Genomic DNA, 16,158 nt, shown 5'->3' on the forward strand with positions numbered 1-16,158 from the left:
TCGAGTTGCTGGTATAACCGTTCACCGAAGATCAGTAGAACATGAATGCCAACGATGTTTACAATTTGGTTTACAATTTCCTTCCCACACAGAGTGGAAAAATTTCAAAGTTAGTCTTACATATTGCTTCATTGATACAGTGTTTGAGAAGCTGGTTTATTAACTTTGTGTTATTGAGATTTTATTTTTGGTAACTGGTTTCTCAATAAACTGCATAAGCTGAGGATGTTTTTTAATGCTAATAATTTTTGAAACAACTAAAAAAAGTTAGTACCCTGCTTTTGATTGATGATTTGGTGGGCTTTCAACAAAACACAAATTAAAGTTTACTACAAAAATACAATAATAGCTGCAGTAAACCATAAAGAAAACTTTAATTATGATAAAAACAAAACTAACTTAATAAACCGGGTTTGGATTGTTAAAGTTCCGTGTGCATTAGTTTATGCAGGAAATTAAAATTTTTATGAATGAATTAATCAACGAATTTAATCCATCAAATATCTAAATAAGGTGTTATCATCCATTAATTTTTCTACTACTATTTTAATTGATTTATGATGTTTTCCTCATTTTTTTTGCCCGCTGTCCCGAAGAAGCCGAACCACCAAGTGGCCTGACAGGATTGAACCTGAAAACCTACCCCAACCAGCAGTCGATCAAAGAGAGTAAGTATGCATGAAAGCGATTGTTTGATTAAAACAAATTCGAAAGAAGAACAGAAAACTGTGATTCTTGTATTATTTCTGCAGTGCCCGTTCCTATGCTCTGTTCTATCTTCCAACAAAAAGATAAAAAAAACGCTTCTTGTTTTTATTGATAAAAATCCTTTCCAAATACCTTTGCTATACTTTAACGCTTTCTCTTTCTATGTTTAAACGCTTCTTTAATCCAATGCTTGCAATGAAAAGTTTCAATTGTGGAGGGTAAGTTTTTCAGTAACAGTCGAGACAACAAGTGCATGTATTCTTATTAGCACTACCACGACATCATTTCCAGCACGTTCGCCATTGCATGCACTTTTCTGAACAGTTTCGTACAAAAAACAGTTTCATGTTATTCATGTACATTGAATTTACTAGACACGTTGATCTAGAAACAAGAAACTGTGCACCTCCTTGAACAAAAAGTAGAATTGAACTGTTTGTAAAATGATACAAGGCTAAACTGTTTTTAAAATGTATTTCTGTAACCTACAGGAAAACTTAAAAATTTAAACTTTCAGTATAATACAGCGTTTTACATCTCACCTAGCAACCGCGGCAGTGTATGCTGAACATCAAGAATGATAGCCTACTGTAGAGTATTTGATGTAGAATCGCAAAACCCATAAGTGGCAACAGAAACGGGTTAGTAGAAAAATCATCACTTTCTAGGATCTACCAGAATGAAAGTTGTCTCATGGATGTTTGAAGTAGAGACGACCAGTTGAAAGGTACAGGATAAGGTAGGCTATGATCGCTTTTTCGCATCAGAAAACTAGCGCGAATCACAACAATCCTCGCAAAAGTATGTTTTCGACCGGAAAGCGATTTTCCCCTACTTTTACCTGCACCCCTCGACTGGTCGTGCCTACTTCGAACATCCACACGACAACTTTCATTCTGGTAGATCCTAGAAAGTGATGGATATTCTACTTACCGGTTTGTGTTGCCACTTGTGGGTTTTGCTATTCTACATCAAATACTCTACAGTAGGCTATCATTCTTGATGTTCTACATACACTGCCCCGGTTGCTACGTGAGATGTAAAACGCTGTAAGTTCAATTTTTAGTATTGCAATACGATTAGTATGAGTTTGATTAATGTAATAGATTATCAGTAATTCATTGTTCTAAAGTCTTGCCATAAATTATACGTAATATTTACCGATAAGCAAAACACCAACACCCTTTAACTAACATATTTTACATATTCACAGTAATATTTTGTCACATACATGTATCGCAATGAGACCGATGGCAGAAAAACATTTTCTCTAGACAGACACTAAGACTATCTTTGTCCTCGAATTTTCAGGCAACGAAGTGGTCTTCCAGTGCCGTGACGAAGGTCCAATGCACGCTAAGGTGAAGTGGGTCCGCGCCAACGGTCTGCCAATGCCACAGGGAACACGCGACTTGAATGGTCGTCTGGAGATCCCCATGATTCGCGTAAGTCTTATCGGAATAACGTCGAAAGCGATGTTACTCACACGCCGTCTCCATTTATTTCGATTCCTTCAGGTCGACCATAGTGGAGAGTACATTTGCGAAGCCGTTGGATACCCATCCTCGACGCCCGGAAGCAGCAAAACAGTTTCGCTCACCGTCGAACGATGTAAGTAGGGAACACACACGGGTTAGTGAATTTGGGACGCTTAAGTTTTTACGAAATTTGGCACTGTCAAATGTATCTCTTTCTCCACGCACGCATTCACCCAGCGTGGAACATCAAGTACAGAAATCTAAGGAATTCAGCCCTGCTGTATGGCACGGTACCTCATATAGGTTTTAAATTTTTCGGAACAGGTAATCGGGCGGAAAAGATGATTACAATGCCCAGTATCTAAATTATTTCATTGTATTTCATGCTTCCTTGCTTCACGATACTGTAATTCGTGATGCTTCTAACGGAATCTGCGGTTAGTGATGACTTTTATCGATCCTCACAAGTTACAATCAGACCGTCGTAGGAACAGGAGAGGTCATTTAGCTGAGTCTGATTAATCTCTCATCGTGTAACCTTTCCTTTCGGCAGACTCCTACCAACGACCACCGACAGTGTGTGCGATGAATGAAGCAACTTGTATGAGCGGACAGTGCATCGCGAAGACGATGATCTGCGACGGCAAGCGTGACTGCAGCGATGGCTCAGATGAGACGAGTTGCGGAACGCAGCAGTGCGAACCGAACCAGTTCCGGTGCAACAACCGCAAGTGCGTCCTGAAGACGTGGCTCTGCGATGGCGAGCAGGATTGCGGTGACGGTTCGGACGAGGAGAACTGCCCCACGCAGTCCCCGGATGCACCATGCAGGCACGACGAGTACCAGTGCCGTTCGGGCCAGTGTATCCCGAAATCGTTCCAATGTGACACGCATCCTGACTGTCTTGATCAGTCGGACGAGATCGGTTGTAGTAAGTAACGCTGTCATATTCACGCCTGATGACGTTCGCCTAACATGTATCCGTCATCGTGTTATCCAATTTCAGTGGCCCCAGCTGTCATCCAACCACCACCACCAACACAAACGATCGTGGCAGGCGGTGTCCTGAACATAACTTGCCGCGCGACTGGCATCCCGGTGCCGCTGATCGTGTGGCGTCTTAACTGGGGTCACGTACCGTCCAAGTGTGTGTCCCAGAGCGACCAGGGCTTTGGACGACTAACCTGCACGGACATGCAGCCGATCGATTCGGGTGCGTACTCGTGTGAAATCATCAACTCGATGGGTACCCACTTTGTTTCACCCGACACGATCGTTATCGTGACCGGAGGAGGCCACGTCTGTCAGCAAGGCTACTTCAACAACAAGGCGCGCAACCCGGCCGACTGTATCAACTGTTTCTGCTTCGGCGTTTCCACAACTTGCAACAGTGCCGACCTGTACACGTACTCGGTAAGCGCTTCTATGCGAGCGAAATAGCTCATGCAAACAACATACTTATTCCGCAATGTGTGTGTCGTCCTTGGTAGTTGAGACCTCCCGTCTCCTCGCTGACCGTTGTCGGCGTTGAAGGTCCCTGGACTGGCCTTCGTGACCTGTTGGTCGGCGAGTTCGAGAACCACAACCTGACGGCTCAGCGGCATGGTGTGCAACTGCGCCTGACCAACTTGGTCCCAGGACGCCGGGTACCGTACTACTCACTCCCGGAGGAATACAAGGGCAATCAGCTGAAGTCGTACGGAGGTTCTATTCGATATGACGTTGAATACGACGGCAATGGACGGCCCATCAATGCCCCCGATGTGATCCTCAAGGTGAGTTTAACAAGCACTAGAAGATTCAAATGAAAGTAGGCATGAATCCAAACATGATCTTAACCAAAAGATCATTTGAACAATAAAAGCAAGCCAAATAATAAAAAGGCCTTAGCACAAATGCTTCCGTATATTTTATTGAACTCCGTTTCACATTGTACGTCTTTCCCGGAACAGGGCAATGGAGTCACACTTTATTACTGGCACAATGTATCGTTCTACCCGGACATCCGGAACAACGTGACGGTGAGTCTAGTACCAGGCAGATGGCTTCGTGCGGACCGTTCTCAGGCTACTCGTGAAGACATCATGATGCTGCTGGCCAACATCGAGAGCATCCTTATCCGCATGCAGTATGTCGACGGTGTCGAGCGCAATATCGAGCTCGTCAACATCATGATGGACTCGGCTGCGACGAACGACCGAGGTCTGGGTTCGGCTTCACTCGTCGAGGAATGTCGCTGCCCGCCCGGCTACCGAGGTCTGTCATGCGAAAGCTGTGACTATAACTTCGTGCGTCAAACCGACAGCGGACCCTGGCTTGGTCGGTGCGTCCCACGCATTGAAGAGTGTCGACCCGGATACTATGGCGATCCCAACCGCGGCATACCATGTCGGCAATGCCCCTGTCCGGTTGTGGGCGATAAGTCACGTGCCCGTTCTTGTCATCTGGACGATCGGGACAACGTTGTGTGCCGTTGTGACCGTGGCTACGCTGGTGAGCGATGCATGGAGTGTGCCGAAGGCTACGTTGGTAACCCACTCGGTGACGGATGCTTCCCGCGGCCCCCTTCGAACTGCAACACCTATGGATCGGAACGGATCGATGCGGACGGACGGTGTTACTGCAAGGAAGGTGTCGAGGGCACGTACTGTGACCGTTGCTCTGCCAGTCATTTCTACCTCCATGATAAGGGTTGTGTCGGATGTTTCTGCATGGGCGTAACGGAACAGTGCAGCAGTACCACGTGGACCCGTGACACCATCCAGGCTTCGTTCGCCGATGGTCGGTCTGGCTTCTCGCTCATTTCGGACTACACCAATCCGTCGGTTGTGGCAAACAGTCTCCCAGTGTCGAACAAAGAAATCGTGTACCGTAACTTCGGTGTGAGCGATGATACGTTCTACTGGCGTCTACCGACTCAGTACGTATTCTCCACAATCCCTGATTATCCCCACAAATTCTCCCCATTCTTCTCCAAATTACCTTTTACACCTATTTCATTCTTGGTCTTTTGTTTTAGATTCCTTGGAAACAAACTGACATCGTACGGTGGTCTGCTGAATTACACCTTGCGCTATACACCTCATTCTTCAGGTGGTGTATCACGCAACACATCACCGGACGTTGTACTGCACAGTGTAAGTAAACCAAACACCCTTCACTCCAGCATGTCACTTTAACTTATTCTACTCATTATTGACACCAAAAGGGCAACAAAATTAAGCTGCACCACTACCGAACAAGTGCCATCTCACCGATCGGCTCGAGTACAAATGCCGTGCCGATACTGGAAGACTATTGGCAGAACTACGAGGATGGTAATGCGGCTAGCCGAGAGTACCTCCTGATGGCACTAGCAAACGTTAGTGATATCTTCATCAAGGCGACGTACAACACGGTCTCGAACGAGGCAGCTCTATCATACGTTAGTCTCGACATTGCTCGAGGAGATCGTCCTAGAGCCACCGGTGCTCGTGCTTGGCCCGTCGAACACTGCCAATGTCCGCAAGGACATATCGGACTGTCATGTGAAGATTGCGCGCCTGGCTACTTCAAGGGTGAATCGGGACTCTACCTTGGTCTGTGCGAGCCGTGCCAGTGTAATGGCCACTCGGAGGAGTGCGACCCACTCACGGGCGCCTGTTTGAACTGCCGCGATAATACGTACGGTACAAGCTGCGAGCTGTGCCGTCCGCCGTACGTCGGTAACGCGACTGGCGGAACCCCGTACGATTGCACGCCCGGTAGACCGGAACCTTCTTACGACTGTGGGGAGTGTGATGTGCGCGGTTTCACCGGTCGTTGCCAGCGTGGATGCGAATGCAAACAGCTGGTTGAGGGTTCCCGTTGCGATCAGTGCCGTGAGGGTTCGTTCGGATTGAGCCAGCGGCACGACACGGGCTGTTTGGCATGCTTCTGCTCCGGCGTGACGAAATCATGCGGCAGCTCAAACCTCTACCGCGAAGAGTTGCCGTTGTTGGTCGATCCGTTCGACAATACGATCACCTTGGCCGACCGCAATGGATCGGTGCGGGTAAGCGGTAATGTGTTCGACATTCAACCGAGCATCAACGAGATCAGCTATCGGTTCAACAATGGCGAAACGTACTACTGGAGCCTTCCCTCGATGGTGCTCGGTAACCAGATCTTGTCTTACGGCGCTAACCTGACCGTCACGCAGCACGTCGACGGTGGTCGCCCGGTGCAGGATCAGGACATCATTCTCAGTGGTAATGGCATGAAGCTGGCGTGGAGTAGGGACCGCTACGAAGATGGAGTAAGTAATGGCAACAAGTGATTCCATCGCGCTATACTTTCATGCTGCCTTTTACTCTTCACAGACCTTCAGTGTACCGCTGTTCGAGCGCGAGTGGACTGTGGTCAACTATCGGTCATCTTATCCAGCCTCACGTAACGATATGCTTACCGTGCTGTCCAACCTTGATCACATCCTGATCCGTGCAACAACGAAAGATTCGACGCGGCTTTCGCGACTTAGCGATATCATTCTAGGAACCGCTGTGCCCACGCGCACGTACTACGGCATCGCCGAAGAGGTTGAAATGTGCCGCTGCCCACCGGGATACCGAGGCAGCAGCTGCGAGGTAGAAACGCAAATGAACCAATGTGAATCAGTGGATTCTACTAAATTTGATCTTCACCTTCACAGCAATGCGAGGATCGCTACTACCGTGACATCTACGACCGTAGGGCGGGTATGCAGGGTGTCTGCAAACCGTGCCCTTGCAATAATGCTGACTCTTGCTACATGACCGGCCAAGGCAATGTTGTGTGCGACTGCCGGGAGGGATTCAGTGGCGATAATTGCGACAACCGTAAGTACCTTTCAAACACGCTCATTCGGTGATCCGGTGTAATAAACGATTGCTCGTTTCGTTTATTTTTTAATCTGCCTCAAAAAACGGCTCTCCTGGCCGTTCTGGATATAATTAACGATTTACGTTTTCACCCAAATAATGCACCCTAATACTGGCACTTACCTCACGATTGCTGCAGGCTCCGCCATCGACATGCAGGAGCATAAAACAATCATTTTAAGTTTACTTATTTCACTTTGGACGTACACTAACAGAGTTTTCGATCATTGAGGCATAAATGTTAACGTACTAAACGGGTTATGCAATACGCTGGTAAGGGACAAGTGCATGACGGTTTTTCACCTAACTCATTTCATCATTTCTCTCCATTTTCTACACGGTGTAACACAATTTCACACATTCACACATGTTCATCTGTAACACACGCCACACGAATTTGGTCAATGCATGCGTGGGGCGTCTGAAAAGGACTGCGCAAAAGACCTCGCCCTCCAGCATACGTTCGGAAGCCTACCAGAATTAACTGCACAAGTGACACGTTTGTTCACACGAACCGGAACCATGGATACGACCAGTTTCACAAGTGTGATGACACGGGCGTCGAAATTGGTCTGATTTCCAAAAACAAGCGATCGTACGACGAAGGTGGTTGTTACTGGTTTTGTTCTCTTCTCAGCGCTTTTTTAGGCTACGCCTTCCTTCCGTGTTGCCCCGCTGTGTACTAACTCAGTGAACTAATTCGCCTATCACATCAGTTAAGCTCTACTCGAGCAATCTCTGTAGTTCACCTGCTGAACCCATTTAGAACGATAAGGGTATAATCTACAGTCCTAACCTATTCTAACAGCTACTAGTTAATTCAAAACGTCAATACAGCTCATGCGTTGGTAGTGTGTATGGTTCGCAGTGAGACTTGTAGGAAAGCTGCTAAGTAGCACACAACTATACGATTTTTTGCCCCATTTTAACCATCAAACGCATTTTGAATATCTGTTCGTAACTAACACCTTCATCCAATGGTTGGATGGTCCTTTACCGCTGCAAAAAGACACCACAAAGTTAGTACAACATAGTCGTTAATAAGAATTCAACCAGTTCTAACACTTTAAACCAATTTAGGAACAACCTGTACTTAATGTTTGTGACTTGAAAGTGGAACATTACATGATCACTAATTTATTTTATTCAATTTACTTTTTACGCAAAAGAATTTGAACCTTCACCACCGGTGACACCAGGAAACCCCGTGATTGAGGTAGTCATCGACGCACCCTCCATCAAAATTGTCGAAATTGGCCAAGAGTTCCGGGCTCCGTGCCGTGCCCACCATCTTGTGACGCAGGTAGGTTTCTCGCGGAGACAACACGCCAAGAATGTTTAGGACTTCAACTGATGTGTGAAATTCCCCCTTTCAGAGCCCTATCGAGGTACAGTGGACAAGAAAGGTTGGACGTATGCCGGATCGTGCGTACACCGACCGAGGTACATTGGTGATCACGAACATCCAGATCACCGACAGTGGTTCGTACGTGTGCAGAGCCGGCAGCGGCCCCGAAGTGGTGTACAAGGAAGTCGTCATCAACGTAAGCGGTAAGAAAAAAACCAACGAAGGTTTTCGATAGTACCTCTAGTTCATCTTGCATGTTTTCATATACACAGAGCAAGAACCAGTTCGTCCGACTGTGGATATCTCGGAAAAGTTCATCGACAGAGACGAGTATCAAATGGCGGAGGTGCGTTGCGTGGCCACCGGCTATCCCACACCGAGTATTCGCTGGGAGCGCATCGATCAACTGCTGCCGTACAATATTGTCAACGAGTACGGCATGCTACGATTTAACTCACTTCGTCAGAACGATGCCGGCACGTACCGGTGCGTAGCTCGTAACGATGTCGGGGAGGTGGATGCACTACTGACCGTTTACGTACGCCCAGCTGACGGGGGTCTCCCGCCCGATGGTGGCTCGCAGGAGGTGGAACGCGTCGAGATCATGCCGAACAGTTTCGACGGACAACCGGGTCAACAAATTCGGCTGGTATGTCACTGCTCACCGGCCGCACGTGTCACCTGGAGCAAGCTGGGTGAGTCTCGTCTGCCGGACAATGCGAACGTGCGCAACGAGATACTCATCATTGAGCATGCGGCGCAAGAGAACACCGGCCGGTACACTTGTACCGCAAGCTTCCCGAACGGACGCATTAGGACGTCCACCGTCGATGTGGTTATTGCCCCCGACACCGACATGCCGCCGCCATCAAACAGGTATGCGGTGTGTGAAATCTTGTCGATAAACAACCATCTCAAGCACTCGCTCTATTTCTATCGCTACAAAGGATTGCACCGCGTGTAGTACCCCTGCAAAACAACTACGTCGTGCAGCAGGGTATGGACTTTACACTACCGTGTGATGCCACCGGTCTACCGTCTCCGAGCATCCAGTGGACGACGACTGGAAGCCAGGCGGGTAATGTGCAGTTGAGCGGTAGCGTGCTCCGTATCTTCAATGCACAACCATCCAACGGTGGCGTGTATGTGTGCGTGGCCACGAACGAGGAGGGAATTGATCGAGCATACACTGTCGTGGAGATTGATCGTAAGTACCCCTGTGTTTGTTGCAGACTAACTATTAAAATTATACTATCGTCAGTGTAAAGCAAGTTTTTATATCTTTGATTAATTGTCTACATTTTTTATACAAGCTCTCGAAGCGATAACTGGTAATATTCCGTAAAAATCTGGCACAGCCTAACCTTAAAAACCAATATTTTGAGATGTTTAACAAACACCTTAACATCTGTTTTTCACAGGACGTGAGAAACCTGTCCTTCAGATTCATCCCAATGAACCTCAAACGATCAAGGTAGGGGAGTCAGTCCGTTTGACGTGCCGTGCGTCGTCCGGTGTGCCATATCCGAAGATCACTTGGTCTCGCAAGGATCGGCTACCCATATCATCACGATTTGTCAACGATGCTGAAGGAGTTATCACGTTAGTAAACATGTCGAGTATCGTTAGAATGGACTTTAAAGACTTCCATTACACCTTCCACAGACTGCACGGGGCTACGCTTGAAGACGCCGGTGAATATGAGTGCCGGGGAGAAAATGTGGCGGGTGCGTCCACCATTGCCACTTCCATCGAAGTCCTGCTACCACCGATCATCACACTCCAGCCGAATGAATACCACAAGATCACTGAGAACGACGATTTCGTTATAACCTGCTCGGCCACGGGTAAACCGGCGCCAACAGTGACCCTGCTGCCGCCACAAGGTGCTGCCCGCTCCATTTACCGACAACAGACTAGTGGCCTTAGGGAGGTGACACTTCAGCTGAGCAAAGCTGAATTGGATGATGCCGGCACGTACGAGTGCAAGGCGAAGAACAGTGCAGGCGAGGATGCACAGTATCTGACGCTGCAGGTTGACCAAAAGCGGGGCGATGTACAAGGAAATGCGGATGATGGCTATGATAACGAAACACCGCCTCGTCCAACGACACCCCGACCCAGACCTCCGTTTCCACCGTCCCAGGGACAACCGGCGACTCACACCTACAAGGCAATCCTCGGCGAACAATCGAAGCTGATGTGCAACGAGCAGTATCTGAGCGCCCCGACCTACTGGCAGCGGCGTGGAGGACGTCCACTTCCTATGGGTTCAATCGTTCAGGGTGGTAACCTGACCATTGAGAACACCGGATACGACGCGGAAGGTGAATATGACTGCGTCACGTACTCCGGTAATTCCCAACCGTTCACGATCGTTCGCATCATGGTGGAGGTTGTTGCTCCACCGAAGATCAGCTTCAGTCCGACGATGCCAATGACGGTCCGTCCAGGTGATCAGGTGACCATCTTCTGTAACATCACCGGTGACCAACCGATCGACTTCAAGTGGCACGCTGAGGAAGGCTACAGTTTACCGCACACGGTGCGCGTTCACGGTAACTACCTGCAATTCCAGAGTATCGCACCGGAGGACGCCGGGCGGTACTACTGTTCCGCATGGAACCACCATGGTAACACGACCAAAGTCGCCGAAGTTCTTGTCAATGGTAAGCAACAGTACAACACCTAGATTCTGGGATCAAAAACCTCCAAAAAGGACTCTTATATTATTTTGTCATTATAAATCGTAATATCTCACCATTCTGCAGAACAAGATCTGATTCCTGGATCGCCTGATAGAAAGCGGTATCACACTATCGATCAGGGATCGAACGTCTCGCTCGAATGTAAGCTTCCTCGAGGATCCCCGTACGTCAACGTGCACGTAAGTTCCATAGCAACCACATATCCTAAATAGCTTATTATCACTAGCATGCCGAAATCTAACTCCAAATATTCGTTGGCAGTACAATTGGAGCCGGTTAGGACTTCCGCTTCCGAACAGGGCGATAGTGGACGGCAAGTACCTAGTGCTGAAAAACGTCCAACCTTACGACGAGGGCACCTACGAGTGTCAGATGCGGTACCCGGATGGCAGGGTGGTTTACGACTCTGTACAAGTTCACATCAAGGGTAGGTATTTCCAGTGAGCACAACACTTTATAGCCAATTTTAAATCCACCCTACCAACAACCAACAATAAAAACTGCCAACCAATCAAAACCTGATATGCTAGGGACCAGGTGGTGGGGGCTTTAATCTGAGCAGGAAGAAAATCGTTAAACCAACATTTTACCTTCAGATGGGGTGATCGTAAACGGCTCTCAGAGGTAGACGTACTATAGTACTAGTGTTCAATTTATTCACAACTTGTACGCGACTTGTGGTGCGGCCGGTAAAACACTAAGCAACGTAGCGAAAGAATGACTTGTTGGTACAAGACTAAGCAGTGACGGGACCGTAAACCATTTGTCGCCCTATGTTTTCTAGCATTCTATAATTTTTCGGCTATATGAACGATTGATACATTTCCGTTTGTTTATACCTGTCCTTATACATATTATTTACACCCTTTTCTTAGCAATAATGGCAATCGGAAATCAATAGCACAGTAGTGGTAGTAGACTGTAGTACTAGCAGTAGTTGTTATATTATTATTTACTCCTGCTTCTCCCGAGGCACTAATAGGTGTGAAAAAGATTTGCTGATCACTGCTGCTCTCGTTAGTTTTGCTAAATATTTCTCTTGTTGATGGTTTGGATTCTTTATAAGTTTCCAGTAATAACATACGAAATGGAATAGGCATTCAAACTTTGATTGAAATTCCGATCCCGAACTAACAAAAAAGTACTTCTAGGAAACGTCATACACCAGTCACAGAAGTATTTGTGATTGCAATCGATCGAAACTTTTTCCCCATTTTCTTTTCTGACCGGTGTTTGTAAATATAATGTTTTCCTCGTTTGCCACTGGTACGATTCACTGCCAACAACTGCTGACTAGTGGGTGCCAAGTGCTGCTTGCTACTTCATAGGACAATAAATTACCAGCAATACGTATACAAAATGCTCACCGAGGAGTGCCCCTTTTCGACTAGGTTACAAGTTAGCGAATAAGGTAACGCTTCGAGGAACACGAAAAAGTTGGTAAATGGTTTGAGAGTTTGCAAGCAAATTACCGTTTTGCATGAGACTACCACCTGGATTGTTTAAAACAATACAACTCTACATCGTTTCGTTTTTTGAGGGGCATTTGTTACAGCCCTGCCATAATTCGGTTCATACAATTCAATACAAGGATACATAATTGCAGTAGAAACACATGTAAAAAAGAGAGAAAAAAAACTAAAGCTTGAAGCAACTAGTGCAGAGCAAACAAAAAGCAGTAAAAACATATATTCTAAACTGTACACACTACATAATGAATGCTTGTGCATTAGTACGTTCGTTTTAAACGCTTGGGAAGTTATTTAACAGTAGTAACATGTTTTGCAAAGCATGGTCACCCCACCAGTCCCACGCACAAGCAAATTTACAATACGGAATCGTTAGTCAGAGGTACTTTTAGTACCAAACAAAAAACAAATACCAGGCAGAATTTGTTCGAAACTGCAGAAATTACTTATTTATGGGCACCGGCAAGTTAAATATGTTTTTACAAAAACAAACCTGAAGAAATTGGAAGTGTGTGGGTCCTGTGTGACTGTTATGTACTATCATCATGCCTAAATAATATAGTTACCTTACTCGTTACTAGTTGTACCGTACTTAACTTATCCCTTTATCCTCATATGCACACACTCTAAATGCATACATATTCAATTGACAACCATTATTACATGCGCCACCACATTGTTATGAAACTACTGTAGTACTAACCCACCAATCGAACCGTGCCCTGCGCCACCAAACCAACCAAACACCCCATTCACCCCCCGTTTGCAAGCGCGTGTGCCAAGAACGAGTATTAATGTTGAAACCTGTTGCACAGTTCACCCTAAAACCTAGGCTTAAGCACAAATAGTGGGTATGTAAAGGAGAAAAAGAATGGGACAATAAAACCACTGACCAGTTTACTAATGAAACAAAACATTGATGAAATCAAAATCATGCCTCCACCCGGTTTGTCGATGCTTTCCACACCCCGTTATACTCCCCATAACCTCTCGTTGAATGAAGAAGGACGAAGGAAGAAGCCCTGGAACCAGTGTGATGGTCTCGTCGACTCTCCCGTCCACTCGGATGTTCATATTTTACTAGATTTCATCTTCTACCTCCGTGTGAGCCGCCTTTGTCATTCAGTTGTCGTGTGTCGAAGAAATCTAGGACTTTATCGTTCACCTTGCATGTCCTTTTTTTGTTACTAGTAATATCATAGGAAGAATTCGTAGAGAAACAACCCTTTTACATTCCACAAGTCACGTCATCCCTATAGAATAATAGTACAACTGCATCATCATAACACTTCACACATAAACCTCAATTCAATTGCAAATCTCCTGAGCAGGATTCATTTTGACATCTTGTTCATCCAAGTATTAAAACTGATTTTTCTAGTCTTGTTGACGGTACCCAAGATTTACTCCTTCTATAACATAACTTAGCAATATTCAGCAATTTATTCTGTGTCTCAAACCATTGGCTCCAGGCATAATCCTTCACCTTCAGGATCTTTTCACTCGCACATATGATCTACTTCTTCCTTTATTCCACACTGTACCACCAGACCAGCGCCTTTCATTGATCGAAACTTGGCAGTTGAAAAACTTGAACTTTCGTTGTTGTATAGTTCGTTACAACCAGAGCTTTGTCGTACCGTGCACATCGTCATCACATCATCATCACAATTGTGGTTAATCGGTCATCATGTTGACTGCCGCTTACAAATTTGTACTGTCTTAGCTAGCTTCACTGTTTAGTTGTGCGTGAACGCTTAATCGCGTGTGTACTCGTTCTCTGGATTGCGGTTATTGTTTCTGTTTTGTAAACCTCACACGCCCAATCACACAACAAAGTGGCGCAGCAGACAGATTGCTGTTTGCTTCACTTTCACCCACTCCATGCAGCCACCGGCACATATACATATCATCGCCAACAGGACGAACCAATGCTCTGTCCTGCATGTTCCGTACGTAGAGTTTAATGTGCAACTCCTTATGGCACTGCTAGCATTCTTCATTTGCACACCTTCCATCACCATCCTGCGAATTTCGGTAACATATTCGCACAATCACTCTAGAGATCATTGCGCACAGTTATGGCTTCCGCTGGCCGCTGCTGCTGCTGATGCCGCCGCTTGCACTGAGTTCTTATGGTATGCCTTCTAGCGCAATAGATAGCCCGCAATACAACAATCGAAACACACTTTCATTTTCAACGTCACGAATACTGCCTGCGAAAGCGAGCTTTCTGGTTCAATCTCGCGAACGTACATTGGCACTCTGTTTTTGGCGGTATATCTTCAAAAACCACTGCAAAATCTGGAGGCAGTATTGGTGACCACACAGATCTGTGCACAGACCAAATGAACCCACATGCCAGAATCAAGGTAAAAACGACTCAATAGTGCAATAACCCCTCTTTGCTCCAATCCCGGTCGGCTCGTTCGGTCCTGTGTGCGCGCGTACAGGGATGCCGGGGCCCTCCCATTGGCCGGCCACCGAATGCACGATCACGGAATACGCGTGTCCGATTACGGTGCTGGTCGTGTCCCAGTGTGTTCCGCCCATAATGCTGTGCAATGGCAGACGCATCTACTGCTGGGATCTGACCGAGTGCCCGATGATGGCGTCCGGCACGGTGCACAGCCCAGCACCGCGGCCGGCTTCTTCGGTTCGAGGTCGTGGATCGAGGGGACGTGGACGCGCGCGCAGCACCACCACCACCACCACCACCACCGCACGTCGCGACTGGCGTTATCCGGATAAAAATGAGCCATATGGTGATGATGGTGATGAAGATGATTATGTTCCGCCCGGCGATGTCGACCGGCGGAAGCGTAAACCAACGCCTGACTTCGGTTTGTTATGAACAAAACTTTACCTTCCTGTTTTATTTGTGCTACCGCCCCACCTCACACTCCCCCCTAGTGAACCCTTCGCTACTATAGTCCACCCATCTGTCTGTGTAGCCTCGTACACGTTGTCCCTATTGTTACCATGGTAGTGTTGTTATCATCATTGTGGCTTTTCTCCGAGCCCAAACGGACGCAGGCTGGAATCCACATGGTGGACGGACACAACTGCGTGCCACCGTTTGTGTAATTCACTGCGGTGTCGCTGCTAGCGTCTGCCCGTGGGACGTGGTTGTTCCACGCGGGGTGCAATGAAATTCCAAATTCCAAAACCAACTGAGGCAGAAAGTCCCAGGTAACAACCTTGTTTCGATGTAAATTGGCGAGCTGAATTCGAAGCAACCGTCCCGTACCTCGCAGTGCTGTGGAGTATTGTGGAACCCTGACATCGTTTAGTTTGTGTGCTGTTGTCTGTTTTTCGTGTAGGTTAGAGAGTCCCCTAAATGTGCATCATTTTTTTCCTAGTCCTCGTGTCTAATGTGATTGGTGGCTAAAAGCACGTTCTATACAATAGGATGTAGCCTAAAAGCGTCTGCTGTGTGTTTTTTGTCTACTGATAGTTGCTACATAAATCTAATACGTGTCCGATGACGCACTGTAAACTAACTAAGGAAATCGTACGAGGAAGACGATCAAAGATGGAGCCTCCATGAGTATCCGAAAATTGATAACT

General features: G+C 46.8%; 2 protein-coding genes across 2 annotated transcripts in view; one reads left to right on the plus strand and one right to left on the minus strand.

Moving 5' to 3' along the window:
• The window catches only part of LOC131289753 (basement membrane-specific heparan sulfate proteoglycan core protein), a 101,444-nt gene that overhangs the window by 79,397 nt on the left and 5,889 nt on the right, over positions 1–16,158 (plus strand). The window contains exons 24-45 of the mRNA XM_058319062.1: positions 95–109; positions 597–668; positions 912–926; positions 2,020–2,153; positions 2,226–2,319; positions 2,740–3,117; positions 3,193–3,599; positions 3,677–3,961; positions 4,139–5,106; positions 5,206–5,323; positions 5,395–6,462; positions 6,527–6,790; positions 6,856–7,025; positions 7,506–7,669; positions 8,233–8,366; positions 8,440–8,614; positions 8,684–9,287; positions 9,359–9,618; positions 9,833–10,013; positions 10,077–11,080; positions 11,183–11,298; positions 11,381–11,546. Coding sequence (XP_058175045.1) covers positions 95–109; positions 597–668; positions 912–926; positions 2,020–2,153; positions 2,226–2,319; positions 2,740–3,117; positions 3,193–3,599; positions 3,677–3,961; positions 4,139–5,106; positions 5,206–5,323; positions 5,395–6,462; positions 6,527–6,790; positions 6,856–7,025; positions 7,506–7,669; positions 8,233–8,366; positions 8,440–8,614; positions 8,684–9,287; positions 9,359–9,618; positions 9,833–10,013; positions 10,077–11,080; positions 11,183–11,298; positions 11,381–11,546 — 6,792 coding nt within the window. The remainder of the gene's footprint in view (positions 1–94; positions 110–596; positions 669–911; positions 927–2,019; positions 2,154–2,225; positions 2,320–2,739; positions 3,118–3,192; positions 3,600–3,676; positions 3,962–4,138; positions 5,107–5,205; positions 5,324–5,394; positions 6,463–6,526; positions 6,791–6,855; positions 7,026–7,505; positions 7,670–8,232; positions 8,367–8,439; positions 8,615–8,683; positions 9,288–9,358; positions 9,619–9,832; positions 10,014–10,076; positions 11,081–11,182; positions 11,299–11,380; positions 11,547–16,158) is intronic.
• The window catches only part of LOC131285990 (uncharacterized), a 56,692-nt gene that overhangs the window by 22,699 nt on the left and 17,835 nt on the right, over positions 1–16,158 (minus strand). The window lies entirely within an intron of this gene.

Source organism: Anopheles ziemanni, chromosome 3 (genome assembly GCF_943734765.1).
Source record: "Anopheles ziemanni chromosome 3, idAnoZiCoDA_A2_x.2, whole genome shotgun sequence".
NCBI lineage: Eukaryota > Metazoa > Arthropoda > Insecta > Diptera > Culicidae > Anopheles > Anopheles ziemanni.